The sequence below is a fragment of the Phascolarctos cinereus genome, unplaced genomic scaffold (assembly GCF_003287225.1).
Source record: "Phascolarctos cinereus isolate Bilbo 61053 unplaced genomic scaffold, phaCin_HiC Scaffold_5;HRSCAF=322, whole genome shotgun sequence".
Classification (NCBI taxonomy): Eukaryota; Metazoa; Chordata; class Mammalia; order Diprotodontia; family Phascolarctidae; genus Phascolarctos; species Phascolarctos cinereus.
The window spans coordinates 274,406,729-274,430,386 of NW_027555958.1; the positions used below are offsets into that span (position 1 = coordinate 274,406,729).

At 35.7% G+C, this 23,658-nt stretch overlaps 1 protein-coding gene across 10 annotated transcripts in view; it reads right to left on the reverse strand.

The window, feature by feature from the left end:
* The window catches only part of BPTF (bromodomain PHD finger transcription factor), a 193,338-nt gene that overhangs the window by 79,183 nt on the left and 90,497 nt on the right, over nucleotides 1-23,658 (reverse strand). For all 10 annotated transcript variants that reach the window (XM_021000980.2, XM_078155881.1, XM_021000977.2 and 7 more), the window contains 4 exons: nucleotides 10,607-10,792; nucleotides 6,090-6,274; nucleotides 2,889-3,244; nucleotides 2,292-2,423 (listed from right to left, as the gene is read on the reverse strand). In XM_021000980.2, coding sequence (XP_020856639.1) covers nucleotides 2,292-2,423; nucleotides 2,889-3,244; nucleotides 6,090-6,274; nucleotides 10,607-10,792 — 859 coding nt within the window. The remainder of the gene's footprint in view (nucleotides 1-2,291; nucleotides 2,424-2,888; nucleotides 3,245-6,089; nucleotides 6,275-10,606; nucleotides 10,793-23,658) is intronic.

Below are 23,658 nucleotides of genomic sequence, written 5' to 3' on the forward strand. Positions count from 1 at the left end.
CCTCACTTCAGATTAAAAAAAAACCACACAAATTCTTTTAGGGGGAGGGGAGAGTTTGAGGAGGGAACAATTAATAAATGCATGTTAAAGTATAATGTGACCCTCACCAGTCTTAAGCTCCACCAGGACAGATACCATATTTTAAAAAAACTTTTAACCATCCCCAGGGCCTAGTGCAGTGTCTCTAGACACAAGATATTTAATAACTGTTGAATAAGGTTTCCAGAACCACAAATTAAGTGGAAAGGTTTTTAACAAAAATAAGGTTCAAGTGAGTCTAGATGATACAAATTGAAATTCAGTTCTTAAAATACAGATAAATATCTCAAGAAATAATATACATGATAATCTTTGTTATTTCCCCACAAGTCTGTAGAAGTTTCCTAAGCTCCTCCAAAAGAATATAAGTTCCTTCAGGGAAAGAGCTCTTTTTCATTTTCTCCTTATATACCCAAAACATAGCAAACAACAGGCATTAAGTAACTGCTTACTGGATTAGATTAGTGGAGAGGAAAAAATGCAAAATTTGGGGTCACAGGACTTGAGTTTGGATTCTAGCTCTGTCACTTTCTATCTGAGTAAGTCAATTAACTTCTATGAACCTCAGTTTCATCATTTGTAAAATGAAGAGCTTAGACTAGAGACTCTAAAGTCCCTTCTAGCACTATCTCAATCCATGATCCTATGAGACAGAATGCATTAGGCATACAAATCACCTCTACAAGTAAAGTTTCAATAAGGCAAATGAGACACAGAATGTTGGTGATAGAGTAATATGGGCAGGAAGTCTAGTAAATATATATATATATATATATATATATATATATATATATATATATAAATAGAGAAAAATAATAGGATCACAGGATAATTTTTTTTAGAAGAAACTTTTTTGCTCAGATTTTCCCACCCCTCCCTCCATGTACATTAGTAACTATTCTATAAATTTGTGGTCTTGTAAAGTTCCTGGGACACTGAGAAAGTAAGTGACTTGCTCAGGCAGAGTCACAGAGCTGGCATGTCAAACTTGAACCCAAATCTCCTGACTCCAACGTCAACTACCTAATAGAACATGCTGCCCCCTCTCAAGAATAAATCATATTTATTCCCAAGTTGTTCTGTTTTTCACCAACACTTTCATTCTAAAATAAGTGAGGGTAGAGTCTATACCTTTGTCTAAAAAATGAGATGGAAAAACTGAGGAAATCATAGGAAAACAGAGAACACTGTCTAACTCTTTAATTCTCCAACCGCATCAGGCCATTAGACCCTTTAACATAAATCTGTCTTCTTTTCCAAAACCAAAGCCCATTTTCATTTAGGGAAGTGTCTGGTGGCCACAGTCCCTGCTATTTCAAAACAGAAAAGAGGATGTCCATATGTAGGATTTTTGTGGGGGGGAAAAAATCCCAAAATATGGAAGGAGAAATATGTTACATGTTATGTCACAGATCTCAGTTAGACTGGGGGTGGGGGAGAGTGTGTCAGAGACGATCTGATTTAATCTGTATGTCAGCAAGATTACCTTCTACACAATGTCTAAATAAGTGGTGACCCAGTCAGTGAAGGCCTCCAGTGGCAGGATACCTCCTAAGGCAACTCCATTCCACTTTTGGAAAATTCTAACTTTCAGTAAGTTTTTCCTAACATCAAGTTTAAATTTGCTTCTCACCAACTTCTACCCATCACTCCTATTCCTGTCCTCTGGTACCAAGAAAAATAAGTGTAATTCCTCTTTCATACGATACAATGCTTCAAATGTAATATTGTATCTCCTCTTCCCTACCAGCCTTTCCAATGAAAGTTAAGCATGCTGATTTGGCAACCAAATTGTACATATGTTTTTGTATTATTTTTAGTCTTTAAATTTAAAAAAAAAATAATAAATTTGGTTCATATAATATACCCAATTATAACAATCACACAAATAACACATTTAAAATCCCATATACATTTAAAATATATAAAAATATCTGAATATTTCATACCACAATAATTTAAACATTTAAAGAGTGCAAAATGTTCTGGCTGCTACTGCTACTTCCTAAGTAAATTTAGATTAACAAACAATTTCCATGGAGAGAGGGGGTGAGTAGGTAGGGGAATGCAAATCTGCTAATAATTTGTTGGTCTTAGGTAACTAGCATGATTTAAGAAACAACATAAAAAAGAATGTATTTTACTTTATTTTTTTCTCCTGTCACTCACGTTAATTTCCATAACTGACTAATTAGGATTACAACAGAGAATAAATTACAATTCACGTATCAAACAGGATTCCTTTCCCTTACCTGGTATGTCCTAAAGATTCTCGCCAGATTGGCAGCATGACAACTGGCTTAATGGCACATTCCAAAATGGCCAAAGCCAAAGCAAATTCTCTAGGTTTGCTACACATCTGAACCGCTTTGATCCAATTTGACCTACATTTTATAAAGAAGACAAACAGCTGCAATCAGTTGAAATTTTAAATACTGTATTCATAATTTTATATAATAAGTATACCTCCATTTAAACATTTCTATTAAGCAGTGTAAAAACAACCTTAATGGAATTTTCTGCTATGACACATTATCTAAAAATTACACTCTGTTGGCAAACAGACACAATTAAAACTTGGGTAACATTTCTAAGTTCATTCACTAACTCAACAATCATTAAAGATGGGGCTTCATAAACTTTTTGCGTGCCATGGACCCCTTTGGAAGGCCATGGAATGTCTGTTGTCTACATTTCATAACTGATGGAAATGTTAAATTTTAATCAGAGGTTAGCAAAAATACAGATGTGACCTTTTTCTTTCCAGTCCAAGTTTAAAAGATCCCCTGAAATCTATTTAAATCCCAGGCTCAGTATGGCAGCCATCAGTTGACTTGAGTCTCTGTTACCTGTGAGAGGCCCAATTGGGATGCAGGAATGGTGCAGGGATGTTGTTTTCCAGCTGGATGATGGTTAACCTCAGGGTGGATATTGTAAGTACTTTGGACCCATGTACAGAACCATTCCATTTGAACTCCCCCGCTGGAGTCAAGCAAAATTTATGTGAAAGATGCCTTCTCTTATCATGGTCCTCTCTGTGCTGGTGTTTGTTCAGTGCAAAAGAATTGGTGGTGTACTGATTGTGGTAGACACGATATTTCCCTTCTTGACCTAGCTTGAAAAAGTTGTTGATATTTCCTTTCATAATGATTTCCTTCTTGGTGCTCAATCGTGAAATTTCTCCTTGAGAGTTAACTACCAGGACCTACTCGAGGAAACAGATATATAAAAAGATTTTATTAAAGCATACAAAATATGCAAATTGATTTGACAAACTTTTTTCCCTTCAATAACCTGTAGTCATCAAGTCCAAGCAAACATTAGGTAATAACCTATATTAAACTAAATAAATTTAAATTAAGCAAATTAAATAAATACATGTAAAACATGAATAACCACATGGCAAATTATGACTACATAAGGATAGCACTTCAAGCTATTACTGTGTACTTAAAGCTACCTAAAGAGATTTCTATTCAGTAAATACTACCTGTAATACTTTCTTGGTCTGCTACTTTACTATATCTACACCTGAGAATTACAAAATCTTAAGAGCTAGAAAGAACCGTGGAGGTCATTTAATACAAATTTTTCATTTTATAATAAAGAAACAAAGGCCCAGAGGACTAGGCTACTAACTTTAGCTTGTTAGCAGCATGGCTGGATCTAGAATACAAGCCTCTTAACTCTTTAATCTGTGTACCTTCCAAGAGTTCACAGGTTTTAAGAATACTTTAGAGCAATCCCATAAAACTGTCACCTAGGAAGGATTTTTTAAAATGTGCTAGATCAAATATAATGTTGGCCAGGTAGGGTGGGCCTAGCTTGAGCGGCTGAGGCAGGTGGATCACTTAATTTCAAGAATTGTAAGCCACAAAATGATCCAACCATTTTGGAGAACAATTTGGAACTATGCCCAAAGGGCTACAAAAATGTGCATACCCTTTGATACAGCAATAGCACTTCTAGGGCTATATCCCAAAGAGATCAAACAAATGGGAAAAGGACCCACATGTACAAAAATATACACAGCAGTTCTTTTTGTGGTGGCAAAGAATTGGAAATTGAGAGGATGCCCATCAATTGGGGAATGGCTGAGCAAGTTGTGGTATATGAATGTAATGGAATACTATTGTGCTATAAGAAATGATGAACAGGCTGACTTCAGAAAAACCTGGAAAGACTTACACGGTCTGATGCTGAGTGAAGTGAGCAGAACCAAGAGGACTTTGTACACAATAACAGCCACGTTATGCAATGAATAAGATTGTTAAACTGAACCTTTCTCAGCATTATGAGGATCTAAGACATTTCCAGAGGCCTCGGGATGGATAATGCTGTCCACATCCAAAGAAAGAACTATGGAAGTCGAATCGCTATCACTTATTTTAATCTTCTGTTGAGTTTTGTTTCATCTTTCTGATGGTTCCTCCTATTGGTTTTAATTTTTACTTAGAACTTCACTAATGTGAAAATATGTTTAATGGGTATGTAAATGTAAAGCCTATATCAGATTGTGTGCCGTCTTGGGGAGGATGGGGGGGAGGAAAAGGGAGAAAAATTTTCAACTCAAAAGCATATGGAAAAAATAAAAAAATTTAAATTAAATAAAAAGAATTGTAAGCTACAGTAGGGCTAAAGCTAATCAGATGTCTGCACTAATTCCACCACCAATATGGTGAGCCCCAGGAACAGGGGGCCACTAGGCTGCTTAAGGATGAGTAAACCCACTAAAGTCAGAAATGGAGCAGATTAATGCTTCTGTGCTCATCAGCACTTAGGTCGGGCTGTGAGCGAGTGCTGCACTTCTTGCCTGGATGAGATACAGAAATGAATCTCAAAAAAGAAAACAACTACACACACCTCTATACGTGTGTGTGTGTGTGTGTGTGTGTGTGTGTGTGTGTGTGTGTGTGTGTGTGACTACAAAATTTGGCTGCGATGACTTCTAGGAGTCACAAGTTTTTATCAAAATAGATCTTACTGCACCCTCTAAGTAGAGAATGCTTGCTCTTAATGCTATGCTGACATCATAGAATGTCATAGCATACACTACTCGAGTGGCATGCTGGTAAATATCTCAAAAAAAAAATTGTGTGACACACTTTTAAGTTTAACCTGCATTACTAACATTTTCTCCATCATTTTAAGTCTAGACAATGAACAAAGCAAAATACCCAAGCCCTGATTTATAGCATTTGCTGATTTTTGAGGTGTAAATACTCACACTCAAAATTTAACAATTGGCTTTAATTCCAGTTAAAGCTGGATCAAGCATACCCCTGCCCTATTCTCCAACCATATCTAAGCTACTATTCTGTCAATTCCCACAACTGCTTCTGAAAGACTAGCATTTCCCATCCTCTACCCATGTGGATCAGAATCCTTAATGGTTCAGCCATAATTCATCTCCTGTGAAACCAGCACATTATTTCAGTTTTTCAGGTGCCACACTTAATGGCCTTATTGTATGAAAAACCTAGGGCTGATTATGTTTAACATATGAAGGTTCTGAACACCATTACCATCCCAACCTGTTACATCGATGTTTTGTGGCAACTTAAGTCATGAGAAAACCAAAGTAAATTCAAACCATAAACATTTGAAAAGTGGGAGTTCTTATGCTGAATGAGGTTATGAAAAATTGAACCGATTTGTAAGTGGGATGGAATAAGGATATGTAATAGGGACAGGGACCAGAACCGTATTTTCATTGAACTATGGAAGTTGGAAGCAAGGAAATCCTTCTTTACATCTTTCTGTCACATGGGCAGGATGTGCCAGAAGAAGGACTTGAACCCAGGTCTTCCTGGTTTCAAAGTTAGCTCTTTATCCATCTTGCCACTCTGCCTCTTGCGTACAACAAGACTTCCTGTAAATAGCACTTTTAATTTCATAGAAACCGAATCTATTTAAAGGTGGAAAAAGCAATTCAACAGCAAATCCCCACAATCTACAGAGAATTTTATTATCCTTCCACTTTTAAAAAATGATAGCATAAATGAGAATTACTTTAAACCATAAAAATAATATTTTAAAAAGATACACACCTCTCTGCCTTCCTTAAATAATTTATTTGCTTCATGTGCTGCTGCAGCAACCTGTTGGCTCTTTAGCTGACTCAGCTTGCTGTCTGGATTTCGTAATCTTGTGACCATTCGTGTTGAGCCAGGTGTACCTTTCCCTGTTCCAGGGGAATCACTTCTTTCTCCATTAGACTTCTCCGATTTGAAATCTGATAACAAAAAGTTGGTAAAAAGCTAAAGGTGGTTGATATATCATAATTAATATAGTAAAACCTCACCTGTCTGGCATACAACTAAGAACAAGAAAGCAAGTAAAAAAGAAAAGTAGCCAAGAGAGGGCACCAAGTACATGCACAAAAGTTCAGGCAATTTACTCATAGGCAAGACCCTTAATCAAAGGCTCTTTTTTTTGGGGGGGGTGCTAAGCAGTGGGGTTAAGTGACTTACCCAGGGTCACACAGCTAGCAAGTGTTATGTGTCTGAGGCCATTTGAATTCAGGTCCTCCTGATTCCAGGGCCTGTGTTCTATCCACTTCGCCACCTAGCTGCCCTGAAGATTCTTATTTTACATACAATACTAAGAAGCCTGAAGACCTGGTTTCCAACCTGAACGCAGACTAGAAATACCAATTAGAAAAGGGGGCAGGGGAAGATATATTCTGAGCAAGCACAACTACAGAAGTAAGAAGTGGCAGCTCCAATCAAGGAATACATAGGAAAATCTATAAAGAGATAAGAGATGGCAGAGTAGGAGAGAGCAGCACACTGCCAGCATTCCTCACAATTTTTCCAAAAAGATGTAGAAAAATGCACCAGACCAAGTCCTGACTGAGAAATCCAAGAAAAAAAATTAAATAAGTCATTTTCACAGGGCAGGTCTGCATTGGGAGACAGGCAGGTCAGTGGAGACTGCCAAAGAATGGGCAGGTAAAACAAACAAACCAAAAAATCAAGCAATCAACAGGTAACTTCATTAAAGATAACCACAACAATGAGACAATGATGACAACATACTAAAAGTTTTGGGATGCTGCCCAAGTAGGGGAAATTTTATATCTCTAACCCTTTTATCATCAAAGAGAGAAAAAAAAAATCAATGAATTGCGGGGAAAATCTTTAGAAAACCAATAAATTAAAAAACCACTGTTAAATACCAAAATAGAAGTCCTTAAAAATCAGAAATTTTTAAAAATGGAAGGAAAAAGTATTGAATTAAATAATTTGATTTTTAAAAAGGTAAACCCAATTACTAGTATCAAAAAATGCAAAAGGTAAATTCACAACATATGAAGAAATAAAGGAAATTAATAAACTATTTTGCCCAATTATATGCCAATAGAATCAACGATACAAATTAAATGGATAAATTCTTACAAAGATGTAAAATGCCTAGAATTATAGAACGAGAAACTGAAGAGAACACAAATAACCCAATGTTAGGGGGGAAAAAATTGAACAAGCCATTAATGACCTCCCAAAGAAAAAAAACTTTAGAACTAGACGGAGTTATAAAAAATATTATACAAAAAAATTTAAAGAAAAATTCATTCCAATATTACACAAGCTGTTTGAAAAAACAGGAAAAGAAAAAACCAACCAAATTTCTTCTATGATACAAATAATGGTCTTGATACCTAATCTAGAGAGAGTCAAAACAGAAAGAAAACTACAAATCAGTACTGCTAATGAATACTGATGCAAAAATTTTAAATAAAATATTAGCAAAACAGCTAATGTAACGATATCACAAAGATTATATATATGTATATATATATGTGTGTGTGTGTGTGTGTGTATACACACACACACACACACACATATATACTACAAGCAGGATGTTTTTATACCAGGAATACAGGATTGATTCAATATTAGGAATGCTATAAACATAATAGTATATAGCAATAACAAGAACAACAAAGACACATGATTATTTCAAAAGATGCAGGAAAAAAGTTTTGGTAAAATGAAACACCCACTCCTGTTAAAAACACTGGTAAGCATAAGAATAAGAATTTTTCATTAACATGATAAGTAGTATTTATCTAAACCCAAGAACCAGCATTATATATAATAGGGACCTTTCCAATTAAGATCAAGGGTAAATAAGGAATATTCATTATCACTACTAAATCTGATAGTGCTAGAAACGTTAGATATAGAGATAAGGCAAGAAAAATTAACTCATGGTCAAAGAGGAAACAAAATTATTGCTTTTCATAGATGATGAAATGATTTAATTCAGAGAACTCTAGAAAGTGAATTAAAAATTAACTGAAACAATTAACTTCAGCAAGGTTGCAGTATACATGCTGAAACCCATATAAAACATCAGCATTTGTGTGCATTATCAACAAAACCCAGTAGAAAGAAAGAGAAATTCTATTTAAAATGACTACAGGATGTATAAAGCATCTCTACCACATACAGAAACTATATGAATAAATACAACTACAAAACACTCTCTATAAAAATAAAGTCAGATCTAAATAATTCTAAATCTAAGGAAACAAATCTAAATAACAGATAAGATATGCAATATATAGCAACAAATGAGAACAGTAGTTTAACGTTTGAAAAACTCAGCTACTGGGCTTTGTAAAAACTCACTATTCAAAAAAACTGCTGAGGAAAGCAGTCTGGAACAAATTAGACAAAGATTAGCATCTCACAATGCAGCCCAAAATAAGCTCCAAATGGGCATATGACTTGGCCATAAAGGGTTAACATCCTAAACAATTTTAGAGGAGCAAAGAAGAAATTATTTTTCAGAGCTATGGATAGGGGAAAAGAGTCTGTGGCTAAACAATGGATAGAGAAGCTCATAAAATGTAAAATGGCAAATTTTGATTACATGAAATTAAAAATGTTTTACATAAAGAAAGCTAGTGCAGCTAAAATTAGAAAAGCAGGTAAATCAGAAAAATCTATGCAGTGAGTTTCTCTGACAAAGGTCTCTTTTCTAAGAAACTAACTCAAGTTGATGAGAATAACCATTCCTCAATGGATAATTGGTCAAAGGACATGAACCAGCAGTTTTCGAAGAAAGTAATCCAAGCTATTAGCAATCTTGTGAAAAAAAATATCCTAAGCTGCTAATAATTAGACAAAACCAAAATGAAGCAATTCTAAAATTCTACCACATACTCATCATTTTGTTAAAATCAACAAAAAAGGAAAATCAGAAATGCTGGAGGGGCTGTGGGAAAATAGGGCATTTTGATGGTGAAATTGTGAATTGCTAAAGTCATGCTGGAAAGCAATCTGGAACTACATGCAAAAATTTAAACTGTGCATAATTTGACCCAGTAATTTCACTACCAGGTCTATACCTCAAAGAGATCAAAGAAAGATGAAAAGGACCCATTTGTAGAAAAGTATTTATAGCAACTCTATTTGTGCTGGCAAAGAACTGGAAATTAAGGGAGTACTTGTTAATTGGGAAATGGCTGAACAAATTAAGGCATATGAATGTGCTGAAATTGTCCTGAGTGAAATGATGAAGGGAATGGTTTCAGAAAAATCTGGGAATAGCTGAATTAACTAATGTAGTGAAGTATGCAGAACCAGAACAATCTATATAACAAAAATACTGTAAAGACAAACAGATTTGAAAGATGTAAGAACTCTGATGAATGCAATAACCAATCATAATTTAAAGGATTTATAATGAAACATGGTGTACATTTGCTGGCAGAAAGGTGACAGATTCAGGGTACATAACAAAACATAATTTTTGGATATGGCCAATGTAGGAATTTGTTTTGCTAAGCTATGTATGTTTGCTATAAAGTTTTTGTTTTTCCTCTCTAATGTTGGAGAGAAGAGGGAGGTTTTCATTAACTTTAAAAAAAATCTCAGTTTTTAAAAAGAACAGATAAGAGAACTAAAAACAGGACAATCAACTGCATAGAAGGACAAATAGCCCTATAAACCTCAATAGGTCCTGAAGGAATCTTGATATCAAAGTACAGTGTAATAATAAATGATGTTAAAAACTATGAGCTTGAGTCATGAACAGAAAAATTAAAGTTATACTCTATAGGCACTAACATGATTAAAAAAAAACATGGGGCAGCTAGGTGGTACAGTGGATAGAACACTGGCCCTGAATTCAGGAGGACCCGAGTTCAAATTCAGCCCCAGACACATAACACTAGCTGTGTGACCCTGAGCAAGTCACTTAACCCCATTGCCTAGCCAAAAAAAAAAAAAAAGGATAAAAAAATATATAATATATTTCAGAATAATTTCCACCCCTAAATACTTATTTTTTAAATTGTGTTTAATGGAAGAAAGCCTTTGAATTATTTAGTAACCTTAGCCAATTATTCTTTTCTTTTAAATCCTTATTTCCATATGTCAATTCTTTAGATAGTTTTCAAATCTCTATAGCTGCCTCCAATTAACCCATCAATTAATTATTCCCCACATTTGAAGAAGGGAGAGCAATGCTATTAATGAGTATTTTGGAGATAAATTAGGGTATATTGTTTTGTTTAATATAAAGGTTTAGAATAAGTTTGTTAATATACTCTTACCTATTTCCTCTTGAACAGAGAAAGGTGTATGAGATTCCCTTTCTCCATTTTCAGGATCGTCAGATGTTTTAGTGAAAGATTCATTCTGTGAAGAATTTAGTTCACTGCTGCTGTTGCTGTTTTCGGTGTAAGGCAGGCTGGGGACGGTAGCAGTACTACTGCCATCATTCAACTTGGTAGATTCTTCTAAAAATAGAATAAATAATTTTCAGATTGTGGAATATAGCAATAGGAACACTCAGAAGATTCCCTTAAATTTCTTTTAGCGTTCCCACTATAAAAAGATTAAGAAAAGATGATTAAATATGACATAACTGCAGTATATGAAGAGAAACTCTAAAATGAATGATTAACTTAAAATGTTTGCCTAGAACTTTTAATTGCATACAAGGTTAGTTCACTGTAAAATTTTCTTCATAAATGAACAGGTACATGCAATATGAATGTAAAACATAAAAACATTCATTTGTAAATAATTCTTATTTACAAAAACATGACCAACATTCAGAGAAGCAAGAGTGAATAAATGCCTAGAGAATTAATTTTGAGCCAATATAACCATAATTACATGCTGGTTTCTTTGTGAAAGATTATACTAACACTTCCAGGATATTATGAGTCACTCTATTTGTTAGTTTGCAGCTTGTTAGTAATATTCTAAAAGTAAAATGATATTTTAAATCAGCATCACTGATTTAAATTCAATGATTAAAAAATACATATTATTTTTATTCTGCTTGTTCTGCAGTATATGACAAAACATCCAACAAAATATTTTGAGATTTTAAAAAAAGTGACATTTATGCCACACAATATATAAAACACACTGGGTTCCTCAAAAATGATTTAATTTAAATGCCAATATAACCCATTAAGTGCTAAAGAATTATTCTGACTTTACAAAATTTTACTAATCTGCTATTATAGGACATACAAGGGCAAAGGTGGTTTCTGGACCACACTGATAATTCCACTGTTGAGGTAGTGAAGATCAGTCCCTTGCTCTTCAGCATTCTACAATCTCAGAAAGTTGTTTGGGGCACTGAAGGATTAAGTGACTTATCCCAGTTCACACAGTCACTATGTAGTCAGAGGCAAAATTTTAATTTAGATCTTGAGTTCTGAGGCTAGCTCTCTCTAGCATGGGAAATTACCTTTCAAGTTTTTCTGTCTGCATTTAATTCAATGCAGGACTATATGCATCTTTTTATGTCAAAGTATAGTTTCTCACCTACTAAAACTAATTAACACCTTGTTAAAATCATGCATACATTACTGGGATATGTATTACCAGTAGAGGAAGTGTGGCATAGTAGACAGAGAGAAGAGTTTGGGGTTAAGAAGAATTGGGTTCAAGGTTAAATCCTGCCTCTAACACATACTGGCTACATGACTAGTCAAATCATTTTGACCTCTCAGTGCTTTAGATGACTTCCTAAGACTGACTCTAAGTTGTAAGGAAGATACTAACCTGCATCAATCAATCAATAAGCATTAAATAAGTGCTTAATTACCATATGCTAGTCACCATGCTAAGTACTGGGAATACAAGTACTAAGAATGAAATAATCCCTACTCACAATGAGCCTACATTCTAATGGGACAGACAAGAGTGTGTGTGTGTGTGTGTGTGTGTGTGTACACACAGACATGCATACACACATACATGTATATATAAATGCACATATATAAATGTATAGACACAGAATAAATATAAAATCAACACATGCAAATATATACAGGTTAAAACAAGGGTAGTTAGGGAGGGAAATCACTAGCACTTGGAGGAATGGTGCAGAGTCAGGAAAGGCTCCATGCAGTAGATAGCACTTGAATTGTCTCTTTAAAAAAGAGGAGGACTCTCAATTTATGGTAAGAAGAGCACACATCCTAGCTATGCGGAACAACCACTGCAAAGGTCCAGAGACAGCAGATGGAGTATCATGTGAAGGACACAGAGAAGCCTGTTTGGCTGTGTGCAAGGGGTAGTCCTGGTCTCTGAGGCTGAAGAGATAGGTTGGGGCCAGTATGCATAGAGTTTTAGAAGATAAATCACAGTTTATATTAATGACAAGAGTTATCAACTGACTGGATATGTGAAGAGAGTGAGCATTCTATTCCAGTTACAAACCTGAGACACTGGAAGGATGGTGGTGACTTTTGACTGAGATAGGGAAGTCTGGAAGAGGGGAGAGTTTAGGGTGAAAGATCATGAGTTCAGTTTTAGCCATGCTGAGCTTAAGATGTCTTTGGGACATCCAGTTTGAAACATCCAATCTGCCTATTGGTGATGTGGGATTTAATAAAGATCAAGGGAGAGATTGGGGCTTGACATATATAGATCTGAGAGTCACTGCCATAGAGATGACAGTTAAAACCATAGGAGATGATGAGGTTTATCAAGAGAGTGCAGAGGGAGAAGAGAGGGCCTAGGACAGAACTTTGGGAAACATTCAAAGTCAGGGATGATGAGCCAGCAAAGAGAGGTGAGGAATGATCAGAAAAGCAAAAGGAGAACCAGTAGAGAGTCAAGTTATAAACACATAACATTACTGTTAAATGCACTGTCACTGAAGTTCTTATATGTCTCCTTGGGAGAGGCAATCTGGTGAACAATAAGTGTGAGGTTATAAAGAGTGCTATGTTGGGAATCAGAGAACTTAAGTTCGAATCTTTGTATTATATATTACTACATATAATACACACACACATACACATACACACACACACAATATACTATATTACTTAAAGCAGATCACATAAACTCTCTGGGCATCAGATTTCTCATCTGCAAAATAATCCGGAGAAAACTAGATGACCTCCTTCCAACATGAAAACTATAACTTTATGATCCTAAGACCTTGAGAACCAGGTCCAAATCCCATCCCCGACATTTAGGAGCTATCTGATCATAACATAACAGTCGCTTAATATCTGAGTCTGTTTTTTTGTCTGAAAAGTAGGACAATAACACCTGTGGTACTCAACTCACATGGCTGTTACAGGATTCAAACAAAGTTAAGATATGTAAAGTGTTTTGCAAATCTTAAAGCCCTCATGATGTGCTCAACTTAATCTAAGCTTTTTTAAAAATCCCATTTCCCTTGCTATTTAAAGAATGAAAGGCTGAGCATTTTTATCTATATGTTCTTTTATATCACTTTTACAGATGCAGAAATTTTGTAAATGTCCAGAGGGCATTTCATGAACATCTAAGAATACTCGGGAAATTAGGTTAGTTTTATTATATTTTATCAGTACTCTCAAATCTCAACTGTATTTGGAAAATCTATATGCTACAGTGTAACTAAAACCTGAAAAACTGCATTAATTTTCATACTTTCTGGGAAATTAAACAAAACAAAGCTTTTGTTACTATGATTAAATATACATCCACAAAAAAAGTTTTTTGTCTAAAATCTAAAATCTAGCATCAATAGAACAATAGAGACTGAGGTTTGAGTTTTTCATCATTACAAAATAGAAGAAGCAGCCATAGCATAGTGGGAAGGCTTCAGTTCCACTCTTGCTTCTTATCTATACTGGCTATGTGATTTTGGGTAAGTCAATTAAACTCTCTGTGCTCTAGGCAACTCTATGAATAGACATGACAGAGAACATACCAACATGTATTGATGGAAGAAGGCTCCCCATACTTATGAAATCACAGGTCCAGTCCCTGGCCTTATAAAACTGATGTCACATAGTTTAGTTCTATGTGGAGTTTGTTCACCTCTTTGTACCTTAAGCCAAAAAATATTTTGAGCTTGAATGTAAGAAATACAAAACCCAAGTATTGGGAAATAGGGAATTAACCATCAAAATTTTCTATGCCAACTTTCCCCTAGAACATCACCCTAGTATTCATTTTAAACTGCTATCTTTCAAGAAATGTATTGGTGCAGCTAGGTGGTACTGTGGATAGAGCACTGTCCCTGGAGTCAGGAGGACCTGAGTTCAAATGCGGGCTCAGACCAGACACTTGACACTTATTAACTGTGTGACTCTGGGCAAGTCACTGAATCCTAACTGCTTTGCCAAAAAAAAAAAAAAACCAAACCAAAAACCTACTCATCATTTGGTAGTCTGAAATCTGCTTTTCTTTCCAAAAGAGTTTTGGGGGCATGATTTCCCAATTCTTCCTTCAGGACAATAACTTGCAATAAATTATTAAATCCTAACAAATTAAGATTTTAAATGGTAAGAAAAAATCCTACTTCAAGAAATTTATTTAAAGTTTCAATTTTTTTCTGAATTAATTGTTCCATTAAACGGTATATCAGAAAATGTGCATACATGTATAACCTTTATCAAATTACTTGCCTTCTCAATGATGGGGGAGGAAGGGCTGGAGAGGATTTGGAACTCAAAATTGTAAAAAAATTAAAAAAAGGTAAAACTTGTTTTTACATGTAACTTTTTTACATGTAAATAAAATGTTAAAATTTTAAAAACTGTATATAACAAGCATAGGGTTTTGGGAAGTGTCTAAATGATCTAAATATCAAATTTTAGAACCACTTCTTACTAGGAAATTTGGTATTTCCATCAACAGGAAACATCAACAACAACATTCTACACAAAAAATATCTAAGATCCTTGATGCTTTAAAAACACTTCTAAGATCCTTGGTCTATAAAATTAGGTTCTGATATTTCTATTCTTAGAAAGAAACTTGTGTACCTTACAATGGGTCTTCTTGGGCCCATTTTACCTAAAGATGATTAAAAAATACTACCCCGTTCAAATTTGGTAAAAGGTCATTTACAATACAGAAGACTTCTTAAAGATAGAAGAGGAAAAGAACCATTATCTAGATAATAATTTTTAATGGTATTAGAAGTTGTCTACTAGTGCTTAAGGGTAACTCAACTTTTCCTCTTTCTAATCCCAGATTCTTCTAACGGCCAAAGAAAGAAGACATACAGTATATTAAGTACCAAGATGTACATAGAGAGTAGGCTTAGCACAAGAAATGCAATAGTGGAGAAATTTTGGAGTACAGGAGAATAATTAAGATAGATCATGTAGACATATTATGCATTCCTTAAAAAACAACAGTGACAACAACTCATTTCCAATAGATACTATACCCAAGGACTTAACAAAAAGTCAACAGAAACACCAATGGGAACAGGAAGGTAGCAGTAATTTGTCATGACCAGAACCAACTCTGCCCTATGCTTGCTATTACTGTCGAAACTAAAACAAAATCTCACCCCCTTGGAATAACAGAGTCGCCAGGTATGTGGCAGCAACCACTGACATCCTGGTTTCCACCCTACACTATTAATGGATCCAGTATGGGGCAATATTGGGCTCCAACACTGGCACCTTTCAGGGACCGCATATGAAGGGCTCATCCCCCTAGAATCTGGTGCTGTATGGAAGCACAACTCTATTTCACTAGGGTAAAAAAAATAAACATTTTTAAAACCACTGACACAGACACAAGGCTTCATGTGACCAGGGCCAAATCTAGGACCAGGACCTCAGACACCAGGCTAAGTACATGTAAAGACCCAAGGACACGCACTTCTATGCTCTGAGTATGTAAATCGCCAAAAATCTTGGCACGAGGCTAAGGAATTGGCTTCAAGTCTGAGTTTGCTAATGTTTCTGATAGCTTGATCAAATCTTCAGTATCCTATACACTTAAATCAATGTCCCTAGCTGGCTACACTCCTCCCATATCCTGTCACTCTCACTGGTGTTTAGAAGAGAATAAGTATGCCATCATCACAGGACTCTGAAGGTTGGAGGGCCCCTGTTACCTGGTATTCCCTCTGATTCATGGCTAAGAAACGCCAGTTTTTATCTCTCTCTTCAATCTCCCCGTGGTTCAGTGCTAAGGCAAAGATCCTCTTCCTCTACTACCATTATCCACTCTCTCATCACCATCCAGTATTGACCAACCCTTCCCTAGCCCCTCTCTTCCTTTGCATTCTTTTTATTTTGCTCACTGAATCATCCATTCAGTTATTAACAAACTCTCCCTTCATCCTAGATCTGAAGACCCTACCCTACCCTACCCAACCATTCTAGGACTGAGTTGATATTCTTTTTTTTCTCTCTCTCCTCTTACCTCTTGTCCCTCCCTCCCCCTCCCCTTTTCTCTTCTCTTCAGAGCAGGTATTCTTAACTTGAGGTGAACTTTTTTGGGGAGAGGAGACATGATAACTATTTCAATATAATTGGCTTTCATTTTTAATGCCATGCATTTTATTTTACACATTTAAAAACATTATTCTAAGAAAAGGTCCACTGGCTTTGCCAGAATGCCAAACAGGTCCACGATATGAAAAAGACTTAAAAATGCCTGCTTTGAAATCTCTCTTTTGGTGACTTTATTGATAAGCTTCTGTGTGTTTAATTATCCAGCCTAGTTTCTCTCCTGAACTCTAATTCTACAACATCAATTCTACCTTTCTAAGTTGAACTGGAAATCCTGGAGACATCACAAACTCAACCACGTACAAAAAACCCCTCTTATTTCTTACCATGCACTTATTTTACAAACCCCCCTATTTGTGTAGAGGGCATTATCATCCTTCTAGTTACCCAGGTTTAAAATCTTATAGTTATCCTCAACTCCCGAAACTTCCATTTTAAGGAAAGGACCAGGTCAGCCATGCTCATTCACTCTTTCTTCTCAGGGCTCTCCTGATTTTTTGGACTACTTTCTCCATCATAACCCAATAGCCCTCTCAACCTGAAGGATCCCTGAGCCTCTATGGCCCCTTCCTCTGATTGGTCAGTTCCTCCTGGACTTTCCATTTTATGGAGGTCCAGAGCACTCTGGTCTCTGCTTCTTTCTCTACCTTGCCACTCCCCATCTGCTTGTTTTTCAGTTTCCTTTTATGTGTACTCTTTCCCCATTAAAACAAAAAGCCCTGGAGTGGAACCAAGATGGTGGAATAGCCAGAAGAAGCACAGTAAGCTCTCTCCCAAACTTCTTAAAAACAGATCTACAAAATGCACTAGACCAAATCCTGATTGAGAATCCAAGAAAATGTCACGAGTTATTTTTCAAGTCCAGTTCAGTTTAGGGAGAAAAACAGAAGTCTGTGAATACTGGGGACAAGGACTAGCCAAGAGTTTGCCATGTGGAGCACTCCAGCACAGGGAGAGGCTGTGTACCAGGACAAGAGGAAATCCCAAACCCACATGAATTCACCGTAAAGTTTTAAGAACAGGTGTCAACTGGCAGCTTTGTTGCCTATTATACAGTTTTAGGTCATAGATCCAGGATACACTAAGGAGAAGACTCGTGTCTAGGTGTGGAGTTTTGGGGTAAAGGCTGGTCACAGGTTCTAGGCAGTACACTGAGAGATGGGCAAGTTCAGAAACCAGCAGCAGCTAGCTGAGAGATAATTTTATCTAATCTTCTTTTCCCTTCCCTCCTAAGTATTTTCCTCTTCCTCTCTCTTATTATTTTTCTTTTAAGATGATCAAGACATAATAGAATCACTCTCAGGACTTTTGTCTAATTAGACTACTCTACAACTCTTAATGATAGGGTTCAGAAGAGACACTTGTATCATCTCTCCATGTTAAAGTTTAAGCAGTTTATCTTTACTTAGTCCCTTATGGTTGTTTGTGTTTACCTTTTTGTGTTTCTCTTAACTCTTGTGTTTGGACTTCAAAATTTCTACAGAGATCTGATCTTTTCATTAGCAATGCTTGAAGTTCTTGATTATTTTAAAGATTCCTTTTTTCTGCTGTAGGATTACACTCAGTTTTGCTAGTCAGTTATTTTGGCTGAAGGCCTACATCTTTTACCTTCTGGAATATTATATGCTAAACTCTCTTTCCTTAAACATTATGATTGTTAAATTTAGTATGATCCTGATTCACTCCTCAACACTTGAATTCTTTCTTTACAGTTGCTTGTAAGTTCTTTTTGGTCTTTGTACATCCAGAACCTAGCATAAAGTAACTAGCACACAGTAAGTGTTTAACTAATTGCTTACAAACAAGTCCAGGCGTCTCCTATTTGTAAATCTTCACTTGACCTTGCTATCCTCTCAAGCTACATATCCCTATATCTCTTATATATATATATCTTATATCTCTTTTCCTTTTAATAGCCAAACTCTGAGAAAAAGCTGTTTATACCCATTTCCTACACTTTTCTTCCCCATTCACTCATCTCTCAACCCCTTGCTATTTGACTTCTGATCTCAATGAATTGGATTTGAATTTCTACTAGCTGAGTGACTACAGGCTTATCTTTTTAAGCCTCAGTTTCTTATCTGCAAAATGCAGCTAACAGCACCTAAAAGTACCTCACAGGGTTGCTGAGTGGAGCTACTTTACAGCATGATATTAGCTATTACCATTATCATTTTCCATATGGACCCTGTGACAACTGCACTTTGCTTCTAGTCTCCCTTCTCTCCAATCCATATTTTTAAATCTTCCTAAGGCACAAGTGTTACCATGTTAATCTTGCTAAAAAATTTTCAGTTGAGGCAGCTAGGTGGTGCAGTGGATAGGGCACTGGCGCTGGAGTCAGGAGAACCTGAGTTCAAATCCGGCCTCAGACACTTGACACTTACTAGCTGTGTGACCCTGGGCAAGTCGCTTAACCCCATTACCTAACCCCCTCCCCCCAAAAAAGGATAAAAAAAAAATTTTCAGTGGCTCACTACTGCCTCTAAGGTAAAAAATAAAAAAGATTTCTCAACCTGGAATTCAAAGACTTCTATGTATCCATTCAGACATCTTTGCTATTATTGCTCTTCACACATTCTACATTACAGTCAAAATGACCCACAACTGTTCCCTAGTTAATAGGGAATTTCACCTCTTGTCACTATGCATCTATAAAGGCTGTCCTCTTCATGCCTGGAATTACTGAGTCATCTTAAAACTCTAAGCTTTTTTCATATCAACAGTTTTCTAAATATATTTTCCTCATTCTGCATCTATACAGCTGATTTTTTTCCACTTGAATGTGAGACTTTATATTTATGTCCTAATTAAATTTACCTTTCTTAGATTTAGCACATCACTCTATAATCTGTCAGGATCATTTTGGCTCCTGATTCTGCTGTCCAGTGTATTAGCTCTTTCCCATCTTTGACTCATCCACATATAGGATAAGCACAAACATGATGTTATTGCCTTCATTCCAGTGCTGATGAAAATATCAAATAGGGCCAGGGACAGAATCCTGAGGCACATCAACAGAAATGACCATCTAGGTGATTTCATCTTTCCAACAGGAACATTAGGGAAGAAGTCAAATGACTTACTGATATTTATATGCACTTTGTCTACTACAATTTTTTGATAGTTAACATTAACAAAACATGAAACAAGGTTAGCCTGGCATGACTTATTCATGATGGGAAGCCAAAATGACTCCAAGAGATTGATGCTTCCTTAAGTGTTCATAAGATAATATGAAAATATTTCAATAACTTCTTACAAAATTTTTCTAAGGATCAAGCTAACTAGTCTATATTTTTCAGAATCTATCTTTTCAGCTTTTTGGAAAACTCAATTATTTGCTCTTCTCTAGTCTTCTGGCATCTCTCCAGTTTCCTCAAAGACCATGAAAATGGTTCAGTGACTACAATGTCAAATTCTTTTGAAACCCTGTAATGTAATTCATTAAAGTCAAGTGACAAACTCAGAATACTTAAGATGCTCTCACTGTCTCTTCATTTATCTTGGGTTCAACTTCCTTTTAAACATTTTTTCTCTCATTTTTTAATCTAAAGTTAATTTTCTTTGATGAAAGAAATGGAAGCAAAGAAGAGGCTGATTAAGTCTGCTCCTTTAGTTACGCTTTTAAGATACTGGCCCATCTATCCCCATGCATGGGTTTATCCATTCTTCATTGTGCTCACCACAAATACAACTTAAGAAGTCCTTTCAGAGGTAAACATGAAAGAGTAATTATAAGGATCTCAATGATGTTAAACTATTTCCATTCCTACATGGGAAGATCATACATGTAACTCCTAAGAACTTTACCATTATTAGAACTGTTAAAAGGAGTTTCCATAGAATAAGAGCATGGATATGAGTCGACAATGTTGGAATAATCTCCAAACAAAATGAATGGATGAAAAAGACAGATGCACAGGGAGAAGGGACAGTAGAATGGGGAAAATTTTCTCACATATAAGAAGCACAATAGAAAGCTTTTACAGTGGAGAGGAAAATGGAGGCAAAGTGGTGGGCAATGCTTGAAACCTCACTCTCATCAGAACTGATTCAAAGAGGGAAAAATAAACATACACATTCAGTTGTGTATAGAAAGGTAACTTAACCCAATAGGGAAATAAGAGCAGAAGGGGATAAAAAAAAAAGGGGAAGGTATGATAAAAGGGAGGACAGATTAAGGGAGGCAGTGGTTAGAAGCAAAATAGACTTTTGAGGAGGGACAGGATAAAAAGAAAGAGAAAAGAAGAAACAGAAGAAAAGAGATTGAGGGAAATATGTAGTTAGTAATTATACTGTGAATGTGAATGGGATGAGCTCACCCATAAAACAGAAACAGAAGCATAAATTAGAAATCAGAATCTAACAATATGTTGCTTATACACACAAAACAGAAAGACACAGACAGAGTTATAATAAAGGGCTGGAGCAGAATGTGATATGCTTCAGCTGAACTAAAAGAAAAAAAAAGGCAAGACTAGCAGACAAAGGAAAAGCAAAAATAGACCTAATTAAAAGGGATAATCAGGGAAATTATATTTTGTTAAAGGGTACAACAGAAGTAATAAAAATTTCTAAAGCAAATTTCTCAGATATTCTCAAATATATGTTGTGTACAGAAATGAATCAAATTTATAAAAATAAGCGCCATTCTCCGATTTATAAATGGTCAGAGGATATAAACAGGCAGTTTTCAGAAGAAGAAGAAATCAAAGCTATTTATAGTCTTATGAAAAAAATGCTCTAAAGGCAAATTAAAACAACTCTGAAGTACCACCTCACACCTAAAAGAAATGGAAAATGCAGCAAGGGATGAGGGAAAAATAGGTACACTATTGAACAGCGGGTGCAGGTCCAACCATTCTGGAGAATAATTTGGAAGTAGGCCCAAAGGGCTATAAAACTGTGTACTCTCTCACCCAGCAATACCACTACTAAGTCTATATCCCAAAGAGATAAAAGGAAAAGGACACATATGCACAAAAATATTTATAGCAGCTGTTTTTTTCTGGTGGCAAAGAACTGGAAATTGAGAGGAAATTGGGGAGTGGCTGAACAAGCTGTGGCATATGATTGTGAGGGAGTACTATTGTGCTATGGGGAATGATGAGTGGAGTGGTTTCAGAAAAACATGCAAAATGAAATGAGAAAACCGGGAGATCACTGTGCACAGTAACAGCAATGTTGTAATAATGATCAGTTGTGAAAGACTTGGCTACTCTGATCAGTACAATAATCAAAGAGAGTTCCAAAGGACTCACAATGAAAAAATGCTATATACTTCTAGAGAGAGAAAAGTAATTGAACTGAGAGCAAACTGAGGTATAATTTTCCCCCTTTCCTTATTTTTCTTGACTTTTTAAAAAAATATGTATAATACGGAAATGTTTCGCATGATTTCACATGTATAATTGATATCATTTTGCTTGCCATCTCAGTGGGTGGGGAAGGGAAAGAAGGGAGAAAGAGAATTTGGAACTCAAAATTTAAAAAGAAAATACTAAAAACAAGTAAATAAATAATTGAAGGTATGGTTTTTGAAAAAAAGAAGCCCTTTTAGAACATTTTGTGTGAGTACTTGCTTATTCTTTGTGTATTTTTTCTTGGCTATATGCTTCCTGCTTGCATCTTGTGAACATACACTTCTAGAATATTTAGCTCATATAAATTGGGAAGCTCCTTGTGAAGCTTCTCCTCTTTCACTAAGATGATTCTCAACTGTATTTTTAGAATAATTTTGAGGGCTTCTTTGTCATCTTCCCTTTCATAAACCTAAAATACCTGTCTCTTTTCTGAAGTTTTAAAAGTCCTCCTTCCTAAGTCTAATACATACAGAGTGTCCCAAAGTCTTAAATAGCTTAAAACTGCACTAAGACTTTGGAACACCTTGTATGTCTGATCATACATAAGCTTTCCCTCCTTTATTATCGAGAACTTTAAGACGACATAGTCACTTTCTCCCAAGGATCCCATCATTTTGATTTTACTAACCAGTTCTTCCTTGTTAATTGGAATTAAGTTTGGAGTAGGAGTTTCTTTTAGCATTTCATTTAAATTCTGAGAGGGGAAAATTTCAGAGGGAAAAAACTCTTTTCATAGATATATAAGTAGCTGATGACCTCAATAACAGCATCATGGATTTAAATCTGCAATGTACCTTCGTTATCTGATCCAACTCCTTCATTTTACAGAAGAGAAAACTGAGTCACAGAGAGTGGCAACTTATTCAAGCTATACTGATAGAAAGCAGAAGAGTCTTCTGACTCCAAATTCAGCATATTCTCCATACCATGCTGCCTACTCAGTTTGCCTCTACACACACATTTTGTTGTCTGTATCAGAAATTCAATTCAACTTATTTCTTCCATATGACCACAGGGTCTACAGCGTACAAGTTATATCAATGTAACTTCTGTTTCTCTCTCACTTCTTCCTTGCCTTCCACTGTTTTCCTCCCTCTGTGTCTCTATGTATATATGCAAAGATAGTTTGCTAAAGGGTATGTCCCTTCCTCCAGAAAATTAAAGACATTATCCAAACCTATTCTGAATATTTCCAAGAACAAGGAAAGGATTTACGACTTCAAAAATAATTTAAACAAATATTTATGTATCTATTACATAAGCAATGGATACAGCAGAGAAGACTTGGGTTCAAGATGTGCTTCTGATACATTTACTAATTAATTCTAATTCTATGACTCTAGGCAAATCACTTTTAAGTTCCCTAGACAATAATGTTAGTTGGTGAGCAGCTGCCAATCTGCATCACTGAAGAGCAACTCCTCACTGAGTTCCTTTCTTAGATGAAATCACAGTTTCCAGTTTTAAAAACTGTATATAACACCACACTAGTAGATGCAAAAGGAAACAAAG